This window comes from Nelumbo lutea, chromosome 4, assembly GCF_056320005.1.
Source record: "Nelumbo lutea isolate HS-2025 chromosome 4, American lotus-T2T, whole genome shotgun sequence".
NCBI lineage: Eukaryota > Viridiplantae > Streptophyta > Magnoliopsida > Proteales > Nelumbonaceae > Nelumbo > Nelumbo lutea.
Window position 1 is genome coordinate 23,917,597 of NC_142687.1, and position 14,101 is coordinate 23,931,697.

The 14,101-nt window shown below is 35.1% G+C and overlaps 1 protein-coding gene and 1 long non-coding RNA gene across 2 annotated transcripts; one reads left to right on the forward strand and one right to left on the reverse strand.

Annotated features, from left to right (window-relative positions):
* Nucleotides 1–1,011: 1,011 nt before the first annotated feature.
* On the reverse strand, nucleotides 1,012–4,957 carry LOC148854644 (S-adenosylmethionine decarboxylase proenzyme-like). The gene is made up of 4 exons (XM_088985308.1): nucleotides 4,148–4,957; nucleotides 3,976–4,043; nucleotides 2,635–2,781; nucleotides 1,012–2,541 (listed from the first exon to the last, which is right to left on the reverse strand). The coding sequence occupies exon 4, from the start codon at nucleotides 2,360–2,362 to the stop codon at nucleotides 1,280–1,282; it is 1,083 nt and encodes a 360-aa protein (XP_088841434.1). The 5' UTR covers nucleotides 2,363–2,541; nucleotides 2,635–2,781; nucleotides 3,976–4,043; nucleotides 4,148–4,957; the 3' UTR covers nucleotides 1,012–1,279.
* Nucleotides 4,361–5,194, forward strand: LOC148854645 (uncharacterized). Its single transcript, XR_016113069.1, has 2 exons — nucleotides 4,361–4,727; nucleotides 4,854–5,194. It is a non-coding gene; the product is annotated as an uncharacterized LOC148854645 (long non-coding RNA).
* Nucleotides 5,195–14,101: the final 8,907 nt, after the last annotated feature.

A 14,101-nucleotide genomic window follows, 5' to 3' on the forward strand; every position in this document is an offset into this window, starting at 1 on the left:
ATGGTGTGCAGTGCAGATGTGATCTCCACCAACAATAACAATATTAATAGCAATACTGAGATGGTGTCCATTTGATGAGTTCAATTACACTCTTTCCAAACATCTAATCAAGTTGGCCATCGACTTGGAAAGAAAATTTCAAACTAATTACATGAACATCAGTGATGAAAGGAATGAAAATAAACTCAAGAGTCAAGACAACAAACCTAGTTATCGTCTGTAGACAATAACAGTATAAATAGAACTCATCAAAATGGGGTTTGGTGATATTGTCAGAAATGTACTCATCAACAATAGAATTTGATATGAAATGAAGACATGAATGAAGACCTTGCTAATTTAGGGATCTCCTATGCAATGGATGGTCCGAATGGGTTGAGTATCCCTCCATAACGCAAAAATTAGTAATTACAATCAATTTGGGTCTAAAAGGGAGTTTAGATCTGTACCGCACAAGTCCCACAGCACAGCATCCCCACCTTGTATTGGGAACATCTCCTGATGATGATATCGTTGGGTCTGATGTTATCACTCCGAGATGTACCCAATACATGGCAAAAATGCGCACAGATGTGAACTCCTAAAATGGTTAAACGAATGCAACAATATCTTCAATTAGGATATTTTTTTCCATGTGCATACCGATTAAGTAAATTCTCAGGTTTCCCAACCATATCTTATGCTAAGTTTTGGAGAAAGGATCAAAGAAGTCTTATTGGATGGATGGGCTTAAAGAGCGATCAGCGAACTTTAACCACCGAAGAGTCTTCTTTCACGGTTTACATTTTCTTAAGCCGAAAGGCAAATTCATTCATTCAAATCACAAAATTACACCTCGTAAGGTGCCAACGACCTGATAAAATCAGGGATTAAAGATTAAATTATTAAAAAAGAAGCGTGTATATAAATGATTAAATTCCAAGTTATTACTTTAACACGAGGGATGACCGGATGAGGATGATGGAGGCTTCTATTGAATTCTCCAAATATCTACTCCGCAGCCTCCCACAATTAAGTCAAGAACATCACAATTCAATCTATTGTCAACAATAACGACAAACTGCTGCATGCATACCCAGTGATGAATGGATACACAACATAAACATATAAACCATGACAAACACACTTCGAGTACTGACGCCCACGATATAATCATAATCAAAACAAGAAGCACTGATGACTGTTCCACCCTTTATGGGAAAGAGCGGAACCAAACTACAAAGCTTAAAGACTCTAATAATAATAGCTAAACATAGACACTGCCGCAACAATTTCCAGATTACTCCATAATTCTGTCTTCCTTGTAGTCTTCCTCCTCTTTCCAGCAGCATTTCAGAACCGACTTGGGAGACCCACAGTTGCCAGCCTCGATGAAACTTTGATAAACAATGGCACCATTCATTCCGAGCGTCTGGTAGCTTCTCTCTCCAGGGCTATACCCCGGCACATCTAGGGGGAAGTACCACCCAACTTTACCTGCAGCTTCACCGTGTATGGCTACAGAAAATTCCCTTGGTTGGAAGCATTCCAGTACCCTCCCGACCAACTTTGAAAGATTTACAGTTTTCAGGTCATATCCAACAGCTTCAAAGCTTGCATAACTAAAACCATCTTCTGGTGTAACATGAATGGTAGAAATTGCAGCTCCCTCAATGGCATTCATGGAGTAGCCACAGGGGTCAAACTCAAAATCACAAATCTCAGACCCTGGAAGGATCTTTCTAATACCAGACACATCAGTCATCAAACTTGCTGAGCTTGATTCAGACTTGTAGAAAACAGATGCCATCTTCTTGTCCAAACCAGTCATGCACATTTCAAGAGTATAGATAGGTCCTGAATGATTAACCTCTGCGCTTGCAGAGTAAACATGCCACTTCTGCGATTTGGTAAGATTTCCCATCACGTATGCATTGCTGCCAGACCCAAGGTTACCAAAGTAACTGTCAAGAACAGCAATTTCCTCTGTGAAGCTTCTGTGAGGATATGGCTGTGCTCCAGGAAACGTAAAGGTCCCACGTGTGTACTTCACAGCTCTTACAGAGAGGGATAGGCTATTGGCAAGCCTCAGGATGGCCGGGATTGATAGAAGCAGCTTCGTTGTGCCACAAGTTTTGATGATAATCTTGTAAGGGTAAACAAAGAGGCTAGATTCTGAGAGGACATACGAGTCAAGATGGGCATTTGACTGTGATGCAACTATTGTGCACTCAGCTGGCTTCAGTATTTCATCTAACTGTGTTTTGGAAAGTGATCTAAGGCCCTTTCCGTCAGGGTCGGCAAAGATGCCTGGCTCAAAGAATGACACTTCAAGCCTCTTCTCGTAGCCTTCAAATCCGATTGCAGATGCAGATAAGGCCATCTCTGCCTAGAGGAAGCAAGATCGCAAAAGAGAGAGGAGACAAGGAAGAGAGGAGGAGACTTGGAAGTAGAATAGACTGATAGAAACTAAGCAATTGAAAAAAAAAAAAAAAAACTATTGTGAACCACGTCAAGTAGCTACGTCGCACTTTAAGAATATCAGGATGGTTTCCGCACGCACTGCAGATAAGATCACAAAACCAGAAATTTAGTTGACAATAGATTAACACTCCATGAATTAATTTCGATATCATAAAAAGAACTGAAACTTACGTTGGAGTAAGCAGCAGATCGGAATTTCTTGATCCCACCGTGAGGTCGAACGTCTTCAATGCTGTAACCTAGAGGAGCCTCATAGAATAAGGTTTTACTACTGGACTTCTTTCCACGTTTAGCCTCCATTAGATCATTCAGTCTTGCCTGAAGTGGAGATAAGCAGAAATAGAATAAATAATTACACATATAACAAGAGAACCTCCAGGAGGATGAAATAACAAATTGTAAGAGAAAATACAGACAATCTAAAGGAAACCCAGATAAACTTAATGAAACAAACAATACGGGTACCACAAAACTGCATCAACTAAAAATGATAGCTTATTTTACTTGAAAAGCAACCAACAAAAACAAAATAAGTTTTGAAGCAGAACAACAAAAAGAATTTAACCAAAATTAATAACTCCTTAAGATAAAAAACAATCAGGCAATCACTAAAAGAAAAATTAATAAAAAATAGAGCAAATATTAAGTTATTCTCCACAGTTAACAAAAAAAAAAGGAAAAATAGACCAAGACATGGAAGATAGAATTGCAATTTACAAAAGCAAAGGCAAAAGGAAGAAATAAAAGTATTAATCCGGAAGATGGTTTTCATGGACCAACATATATGATATATCAACTCTCGTGCATATTTTCCACATACAATTAACTAAGGTTGTGTTTGGTTTGAAGGAAAAAGTAAGGAAAGATAGGGAAACCTATGTTTCCCTAGTTTTTTCTTTCAAACCAAACATAGCCTAAAAGTTCATACGACACAAGTAAAAATATATAACAAGTATCCTCCAGCCTAAACTTCCTATATGTCTTTCATGAGAAAGAAAAGGTAGACCAGTAAAATACAAAGATATCAAAAACCAGTTAATAGGAAAAGTCCATATAATCAAATCAGACAGGCTAATCAATACAACCAAAAATAAGGCGATTCAAGAAATATTGCGAAAAATATACTTCCGCCACACTTCACTTTATCCCCATTAATTAATAATATAACTATGGAGTAAATTTTTATGTATAGTCTCTACATGCATAATATAATAATTTAATTCCAATCTGTGAAGAAACCAACCTATTTTTCTGGTAATGCAAAATACACATCAAATGAAAGGAGACTCGGCAGCTTAAAAGCGGGAACTAGAGAACCCAAAGGAAAATGATAAAACAGAGACTAGTCAACAATGCGAAGGTAAGAGAAAAAACAGAAAGAACTCCAAAAATATAGGAGACGAATCACACTTCTTTTTGCTTGGCAACAGGCAACGAATCAAGTTTTAAACAGATTAACTACATGGAAACAGGTTTTATCTAATCCCAAAACGAATATCAAGATCGCCTTACCCACAAATATTATTTGTTTAATCGAAACCACAATCAGTGCAGAATTCCCTTTAATCCTTCCGGCAACACTGAAAATTGCAGGAGACTCAAGTCAGAACCCACAACAAAAGTTAAATAAGGGGTAAATCAAAACACTACATTCAAAAACAAGACCAAAAAAAAAAAAACCTACCGATTTATAATCGAAAACTTCAGATATACTTGAAACAAACCCTAAAAAATTGGGGAACCCGAGAACAGACTTCACCTCTTTCCTCTAGCGGCAACAGAGAATTCTCGTAGTCGAAAGATGGGACGAACCTGTTTATATAGCGCAACTGAGACGTGTTCAAAAGATTGCCACTAAATATTCTATATAACTAAGGCCATATCCTTGAAGTTTCTAGGAAGCCAGTTCCGTAATTGATTGCCCTAGAAGGCTAGAATGTAGAATCTCCCGTTGACGCAATGGGGTATTCTAGCCAATTCACTATTAGGGTTTACGGGGAATCGAATTTGAGCCCTCAACGCCATCGAGCATCGTGTGGCGCACCTGATGATAAGATACGCTGGGGGGTTGTATAAGCCAGGATTCGGACATGTAGCGGTACTAGGCGGTGAGCTGGATTTCTCGTCTCTTTAACTCACCGCAGTCCTACCTTTATTCACCGGCTGACGGTTGTCGAGCATGAAAGCAAGGGGACCATAGGGGATATACTTGAAATGCTCAAAATGCCCTTGGTCTTTTCACAAAATGACGGAACGACGCTCAGGTCAGACGAACAGAAGAGGTCGGCTCCCGGCCACAAAAGTTTGACGTTCACGTGGGAAACTTTATTTTGTGTGGTAAAAGTATAAGATCCGATTCTAGCTTCACTTTATATTTTTTGATTTTTCAGGTCAAAGAAAATGGACAGCAGGACATGATTTAAACAAATCCACAAAGGAGGACCATTATGATATGATATGACCCGATTTCGATTCCCTTCCATCCATCAAGATTGTCGCTTTATGCGTGCACCTATTGCCCTTTTATATCTAACTTTAATTCAAATAATTTATATTTTCCTTTAAAATCTAGTAAGAGAATTTGTGAACAAATGCAATCTTCCATCAAATAGGTGGCCAATTTTTTTTCAGATATAATGTTAAGGGGATGTTTGATATTTGATAATGATGATGTTGTATTATTGTTGCATTTTCCATTGATGAATACAAATTTATATGGAAGATATTTTTTTCTAATGAATCATTTCGAATTATCAATACAATTTGTTATTTCTTCCTTAAAACGTCAAAGCCTGATTCATTTTGTTGGGCTTTGAAGAAGGGGTTGGTAATGGGATTTTGGTTATTATTGATTATATATTATTATTTATTTTAAAAATACATAGGATGACCAGAAATTTCTTAGATAACACTTATCCGGTTTCTTAGATTTGATTAGGTTGAATCCGGAATCTATAATATATATAAAATGTTCATATTTGTCTATTTAGTCCATCTCTAATTATAAGGATTGTAAACGTGACTTCAATTATTACTTTCTACCTTATTTATTGACCTCTCATTAAGTTTTATATTCAATACATTAACTATCATTTTTTCTTATTAAATCTTATATTTAAGTTATTTTTCACTAATAAATGCTACTAATAAGATCTATGCCTACATTTTTAACAATACAAATCCATATATTTTAAAGCTAACTAAAAAACAAAACCATTCATTGTCCAAGTGGTGGCTTAGCAATTCAAATTGAGTTTTCCAACCATCCGTATCAAATTGATCAACTTATAAAGTCATAGTTAGGTAATAAAATTTTTAAGGTAGAAATAAATAAGGAACATTACAAAAATGTAGAAAAAAATACACATTTATGATATTTTTTAATCAAATTTAAAAAATAAGTGTAATAAACAAAAAATATTTTTATTGATAATGAAAATGAAATACATAATTTAGAACTAACAAAAAATAAAATTATTTTATTGTTTAGCAAAGATCAATAGTTTAACTTTTGGGTCAAATGTGCTAACACTTAATGTTATAAATAATTAATAAAAATTAATAAAATATAAAAATACAAAAACAAAAAATGCATAAATCTTGCAAAAAAAAATTCAAGCACATGTATAATATTATATAATTATCATAATAATTAAAAAGTATGTGTGACATGTCAGATTTATTTTATACACATAAATACCAAAATTGTAGAAAAAATTGAACACATCTATGATTTTATATTTACACTACTATTAAAATATGGATCAGACTATGAAACATTTTTTTAACTAAAATACTCATTTTTTAATTTAGTCCCTATTTAATTGTGAGGTTTAAATTGTAAATTGAACTACTCCTTTCACCTCATTCAATTTCTTTTATTTATATTTTATATTTCATTAATACATGAACAAAAATAATATACACCAAAAAGATAAAACATTGCAAAAAGAATAATCAAACTAAATAGGTAGACCTATCCATAATACTTGAAATTTCACAACTCGATCCAGTTATCACATATTTGGATAAAGGTGTTTATGTAATCATATTTGAATTTTGCAATATACATCCTACTAATAATAGAAAACAAAAACTATATATAAAAAATACATATTTATAAATTTTTTGAATATATTATTATTATCATTATCATCATCTAAAATTGCAAGGCTCAAAACATGTACACGCTTACTAATTAAACAAAAAAAATATGGATAAATGCACTTACCCGATAAAGTAGGTTCACGAACAAGGCCTAAATGTGATATTTCAATCATAACTGGTAATGAATAATCTATACATGAATTTCTTTAACCCACCAACCCACCAACTCTACCAACTATTGTAGTTGTTTACTATATCCCAACAAGAAAGAAAATTAGGGAGGAAGTTTGATTGTTGAGAAGAAAAATCAACCTAAGCTATTTAATAGGGGTGGCAAATGGGTGGGTTGGGTAAGGGTTGAATACCAACCCACCCATATTGACCCACCATGACCCATCATCTATCATTGTTAAAGGGTTATAACTCACCCTAACCCTGATCCGCCCTGACCCAACCATATTGACCCTTAATCACCATCATCCATGCTAACCCACTTACCCTCACCTATAAACACAAAAATGGGTCGAGACAGCTCGTATACCCAAAATAATAAATTTTGAGAGAATAATCTCTCTCAAAATTGCCATGTGACAAAATTGAGTTAGATGGACCCATATACAAAAAAAAATGCAAAAATTATAAATAAATATAGAAAATAGTAGAAAAATTAGAAAAAATGCAAAATACACCAAAAATTCAGAAAATTACGAAAATGCAAAAATAAAATAAAAAATTGTAGAAATTTCAAAACTTTTGTAGAAAAATCAGAAAATATGCAAAAATATTAGAAAATTGCAGGAAATGCATGAAAAACACCACAAAATGCAAAAATTATGCAGAAAAACACTAAAAAGTTGTAGAAAATGCAAAAAACAAAAAATTATAGAAAATAGATGAAAATGCGAAAAGAAAATGCATAACTTTTATAAAAGTGCTTTCGTAAGTGTTTTCACAAAAGTACTTCTATAAAAGTACTCCCATAAAAGTGTGTTTGCAAAAGTGCTTTTATACTTTCGTAAAATTGTTCATAAAAGTACTTTTATAAAGTGATTTTATACTTTCGTAAAAGTGTTCATAAAAGTACTTTTATAAAGTGCTTTTATAAAGGTGCTTTCATGTAAAAGTACTTTTATAAAGGTGCTTTCATGTAAAAGTACTTTTATAAAAGTACTTTTGTGTAAAAATACTTTTATAAAAGTGCTTTCGTAAAAGTCATTTTTATAAAACTACTTTATAAAATTGCTTTTGTAAAACAGTTTTTGTGTAAAATTGCATGTAAACACGAAAGTTAATAAAATTCATTTTATTTCACTTTTAATTTTAAAACGACATGTGGCATGGTGGTTTTGAATTGTAATGAGATGTGAATGCTCTAAGAGGTTTGAGTTTGAACTACTTCGACTGTTATTTTTTTGAGATATGTCGAGTATAGATATCACACAAAGCTTACTTTGACCCAACCCATCATGACCCGCACGACCCAACCCATCCTGAACCTAATAGGTACCCTCTACCCAACCCACTCTCACCGATTTTATATTGACCCTAATGGGTTATTCAACCCATATTAACCCACTAGTAAATTAGATGGGTATAAATGGATTTCAAAGTGGATAGGTTAGGTGAATCAAATGATTAAAACAATATATGATGGGACATGTTGCTTTACCGCTTAAGGGCAAGATTCAATTATTTAGCATGTGTTTCATCAACGGCAAATGCTACCTTTCAATTGACAATCACCTAACTGGTGGGCCATAACCGGAGCTAGGCCCAAGATATTCAACCAAATCCCCTTGTTAGAATGATCTTGGTAAATACACATGTGCATGTGGTTCAAATTCCTTCGGTTAGGAATGATCTTGGTAAATACACATGTGTGCATGTGGTTTGTTAATCCAAACGTCAATAATAATTTTACCAATAAAGATACTTACAATTCACTCATATATGTTCATCAAAACTAACTAGCGGAGGCCTGTGAAGGATTGGAATTGTAATATAATGGTTTTGATGTGGGGTGATCCAACTCAGCCGATTTGAGGTTGGGAGGCCCATCCTATGAGCACCAGATTTGGGAACGAGATTTGTTACAGTAGGGGTTATCTTATTCTCCTCGTATGGAGCCAATTGCGGGGTGTTCATGGGTCCCCTCAAAGCTCTTTGACTGCCCTCATACGACACCCATCTCAGGCATTCATCTCCACCTACCTCCATGCAGTTCAAGTATAAATAGGGGTGTCCCCTCCAGGTATAGAGATCAAATACAATTTACAGTCTGAATTTGGAATTGGGCTCACAAACCATACCCTGGTCCCCTCTCCATACCCCGTACTAACTTGATCGTGGGAGACTCTGCCTCGGGTTCTCACCTAGGGCCTCTAACGTATTATGTCTTGTAGTACCTCGGTCACCCAGCTTTGGCTTCTGCAATGCTCAGAGCTCCCTCCGCCTCAGCCAACATATACTTCCACCTCGACAACAACCTCTCTAAACCCTCGAAGCCTTCGGTCAGCCTTCATGTATTATTGTTGCATTTTCCATTGATGAATACAAATTTATATGGAAGATATTTTTTTCTAATGAATCATTTCGAATTATCAATACAATTTGTTATTTCTTCCTTAAAACGTCAAAGCCTGATTCATTTTGTTGGGCTTTGAAGAAGGGGTTGGTAATGGGATTTTGGTTATTATTGATTATATATTATTATTTATTTTAAAAATACATAGGATGACCAGAAATTTCTTAGATAACACTTATCCGGTTTCTTAGATTTGATTAGGTTGAATCCGGAATCTATAATATATATAAAATGTTCATATTTGTCTATTTAGTCCATCTCTAATTATAAGGATTGTAAACGTGACTTCAATTATTACTTTCTACCTTATTTATTGACCTCTCATTAAGTTTTATATTCAATACATTAACTATCATTTTTTCTTATTAAATCTTATATTTAAGTTATTTTTCACTAATAAATGCTACTAATAAGATCTATGCCTACATTTTTAACAATACAAATCCATATATTTTAAAGCTAACTAAAAAACAAAACCATTCATTGTCCAAGTGGTGGCTTAGCAATTCAAATTGAGTTTTCCAACCATCCGTATCAAATTGATCAACTTATAAAGTCATAGTTAGGTAATAAAATTTTTAAGGTAGAAATAAATAAGGAACATTACAAAAATGTAGAAAAAAATACACATTTATGATATTTTTTAATCAAATTTAAAAAATAAGTGTAATAAACAAAAAATATTTTTATTGATAATGAAAATGAAATACATAATTTAGAACTAACAAAAAATAAAATTATTTTATTGTTTAGCAAAGATCAATAGTTTAACTTTTGGGTCAAATGTGCTAACACTTAATGTTATAAATAATTAATAAAAATTAATAAAATATAAAAATACAAAAACAAAAAATGCATAAATCTTGCAAAAAAAAATTCAAGCACATGTATAATATTATATAATTATCATAATAATTAAAAAGTATGTGTGACATGTCAGATTTATTTTATACACATAAATACCAAAATTGTAGAAAAAATTGAACACATCTATGATTTTATATTTACACTACTATTAAAATATGGATCAGACTATGAAACATTTTTTTAACTAAAATACTCATTTTTTAATTTAGTCCCTATTTAATTGTGAGGTTTAAATTGTAAATTGAACTACTCCTTTCACCTCATTCAATTTCTTTTATTTATATTTTATATTTCATTAATACATGAACAAAAATAATATACACCAAAAAGATAAAACATTGCAAAAAGAATAATCAAACTAAATAGGTAGACCTATCCATAATACTTGAAATTTCACAACTCGATCCAGTTATCACATATTTGGATAAAGGTGTTTATGTAATCATATTTGAATTTTGCAATATACATCCTACTAATAATAGAAAACAAAAACTATATATAAAAAATACATATTTATAAATTTTTTGAATATATTATTATTATCATTATCATCATCTAAAATTGCAAGGCTCAAAACATGTACACGCTTACTAATTAAACAAAAAAAATATGGATAAATGCACTTACCCGATAAAGTAGGTTCACGAACAAGGCCTAAATGTGATATTTCAATCATAACTGGTAATGAATAATCTATACATGAATTTCTTTAACCCACCAACCCACCAACTCTACCAACTATTGTAGTTGTTTACTATATCCCAACAAGAAAGAAAATTAGGGAGGAAGTTTGATTGTTGAGAAGAAAAATCAACCTAAGCTATTTAATAGGGGTGGCAAATGGGTGGGTTGGGTAAGGGTTGAATACCAACCCACCCATATTGACCCACCATGACCCATCATCTATCATTGTTAAAGGGTTATAACTCACCCTAACCCTGATCCGCCCTGACCCAACCATATTGACCCTTAATCACCATCATCCATGCTAACCCACTTACCCTCACCTATAAACACAAAAATGGGTCGAGACAGCTCGTATACCCAAAATAATAAATTTTGAGAGAATAATCTCTCTCAAAATTGCCATGTGACAAAATTGAGTTAGATGGACCCATATACAAAAAAAAATGCAAAAATTATAAATAAATATAGAAAATAGTAGAAAAATTAGAAAAAATGCAAAATACACCAAAAATTCAGAAAATTACGAAAATGCAAAAATAAAATAAAAAATTGTAGAAATTTCAAAACTTTTGTAGAAAAATCAGAAAATATGCAAAAATATTAGAAAATTGCAGGAAATGCATGAAAAACACCACAAAATGCAAAAATTATGCAGAAAAACACTAAAAAGTTGTAGAAAATGCAAAAAAACAAAAAATTATAGAAAATAGATGAAAATGCGAAAAGAAAATGCATAACTTTTATAAAAGTGCTTTCGTAAGTGTTTTCACAAAAGTACTTCTATAAAAGTACTCCCATAAAAGTGTGTTTGCAAAAGTGCTTTTATACTTTCGTAAAATTGTTCATAAAAGTACTTTTATAAAGTGATTTTATACTTTCGTAAAAGTGTTCATAAAAGTACTTTTATAAAGTGCTTTTATAAAGGTGCTTTCATGTAAAAGTACTTTTATAAAGGTGCTTTCATGTAAAAGTACTTTTATAAAAGTACTTTTGTGTAAAAATACTTTTATAAAAGTGCTTTCGTAAAAGTCATTTTTATAAAACTACTTTATAAAATTGCTTTTGTAAAACAGTTTTTGTGTAAAATTGCATGTAAACACGAAAGTTAATAAAATTCATTTTATTTCACTTTTAATTTTAAAACGACATGTGGCATGGTGGTTTTGAATTGTAATGAGATGTGAATGCTCTAAGAGGTTTGAGTTTGAACTACTTCGACTGTTATTTTTTTGAGATATGTCGAGTATAGATATCACACAAAGCTTACTTTGACCCAACCCATCATGACCCGCACGACCCAACCCATCCTGAACCTAATAGGTACCCTCTACCCAACCCACTCTCACCGATTTTATATTGACCCTAATGGGTTATTCAACCCATATTAACCCACTAGTAAATTAGATGGGTATAAATGGATTTCAAAGTGGATAGGTTAGGTGAATCAAATGATTAAAACAATATATGATGGGACATGTTGCTTTACCGCTTAAGGGCAAGATTCAATTATTTAGCATGTGTTTCATCAACGGCAAATGCTACCTTTCAATTGACAATCACCTAACTGGTGGGCCATAACCGGAGCTAGGCCCAAGATATTCAACCAAATCCCCTTGTTAGAATGATCTTGGTAAATACACATGTGCATGTGGTTCAAATTCCTTCGGTTAGGAATGATCTTGGTAAATACACATGTGTGCATGTGGTTTGTTAATCCAAACGTCAATAATAATTTTACCAATAAAGATACTTACAATTCACTCATATATGTTCATCAAAACTAACTAGCGGAGGCCTGTGAAGGATTGGAATTGTAATATAATGGTTTTGATGTGGGGTGATCCAACTCAGCCGATTTGAGGTTGGGAGGCCCATCCTATGAGCACCAGATTTGGGAACGAGATTTGTTACAGTAGGGGTTATCTTATTCTCCTCGTATGGAGCCAATTGCGGGGTGTTCATGGGTCCCCTCAAAGCTCTTTGACTGCCCTCATACGACACCCATCTCAGGCATTCATCTCCACCTACCTCCATGCAGTTCAAGTATAAATAGGGGTGTCCCCTCCAGGTATAGAGATCAAATACAATTTACAGTCTGAATTTGGAATTGGGCTCACAAACCATACCCTGGTCCCCTCTCCATACCCCGTACTAACTTGATCGTGGGAGACTCTGCCTCGGGTTCTCACCTAGGGCCTCTAACGTATTATGTCTTGTAGTACCTCGGTCACCCAGCTTTGGCTTCTGCAATGCTCAGAGCTCCCTCCGCCTCAGCCAACATATACTTCCACCTCGACAACAACCTCTCTAAACCCTCGAAGCCTTCGGTCAGCCTTCGGAGCCTGGGGACGAAATTACTTTTTGTCATCGACCAATCCGAGCATCAACAATTGGCGCCATCTATGGAAAACGTTGCTAAGATGTTACCTAAAAAGAACTTTGACAACCTGTCAGGTCCCTAAGCTCCAACCAACCAACATGGTACGAAGAACAAGGAAGCAACAAAATCTTGTCACTAATGAGCAGTTCCAGGCCGTGCTCGACTGCCTGGAGTACTTGACACAACAAGTCAAGTAGAACTACCCCCAAGCAAGAGGTTGTCCCTAGGGTGACCGCCTTGCCAGGGAGTCCACACAGCCGAGCCGGCATGGGTCCAGTAGCCAATCGGTCTCCAACCTCGACCATGCGCAGTGGACCGAACCTTCTAAGTCTGGTAGTAGTTGTCTAGTCGACCCGCTCTCCTAGACCTCCGGACCTCCCAGCCGAAGGTGGGACAACTCCAGGCCTCCTAGCCGAAAGGAGGAAAAACCAGAACAATCGAAGGATAGCCGCCAGCCCTTCGAGCAGCATCACCGACGCCGAAGGGCAAAGCCGAGGGATGAAGGTGGAAACCACGATCGCCCCAGCGCCCACTCCAGGGCCAAGGGCCAGTGTTGAGCCTCTTCCCCTCACGTCTCAGACCTTTGGGATGTCCTGAACAACTGCTGCGCTAAGCACGAAGCATGCGGTCTCAACTTTGAGCACTCCGAAGTCCGTACCGATCACCATCAAGCCAATATAGAATGGGATGACGCACGAGCCATGCCCAAACCCATGTTCTCCGAACTCTGAGCCGAGCTTGGTGCTGTCAAAGCTGAGCTTCGGCAAGTTAAGGATGGCTGAACTGATACCTCGGCCAGACAGAGCAATTCCCATGGGAGAATGTATGCCTTCTCCCCTGATATAGTCATCGAGCCTCTACCCCAAATTTCAAGGCTCCCACCTTGGAGATGTACGACGAGAACACAGACTCGGACAACCACCTGGAGAGCTTCAGGGCACTCATGATCTTGTATGGATACTCCAATGCCTTGACATGCCAGACTTTCCAAGCGACCTTCAAGGGAGCCGCTC

Excerpts from the sequence above, each read along its gene's own strand:
- LOC148854644 (XM_088985308.1), bottom strand. The coding sequence starts at position 2,362 with ATGGCCTTATCTGCATCTGCAATCGGATTTGAAGGCTACGAGAAGAGG.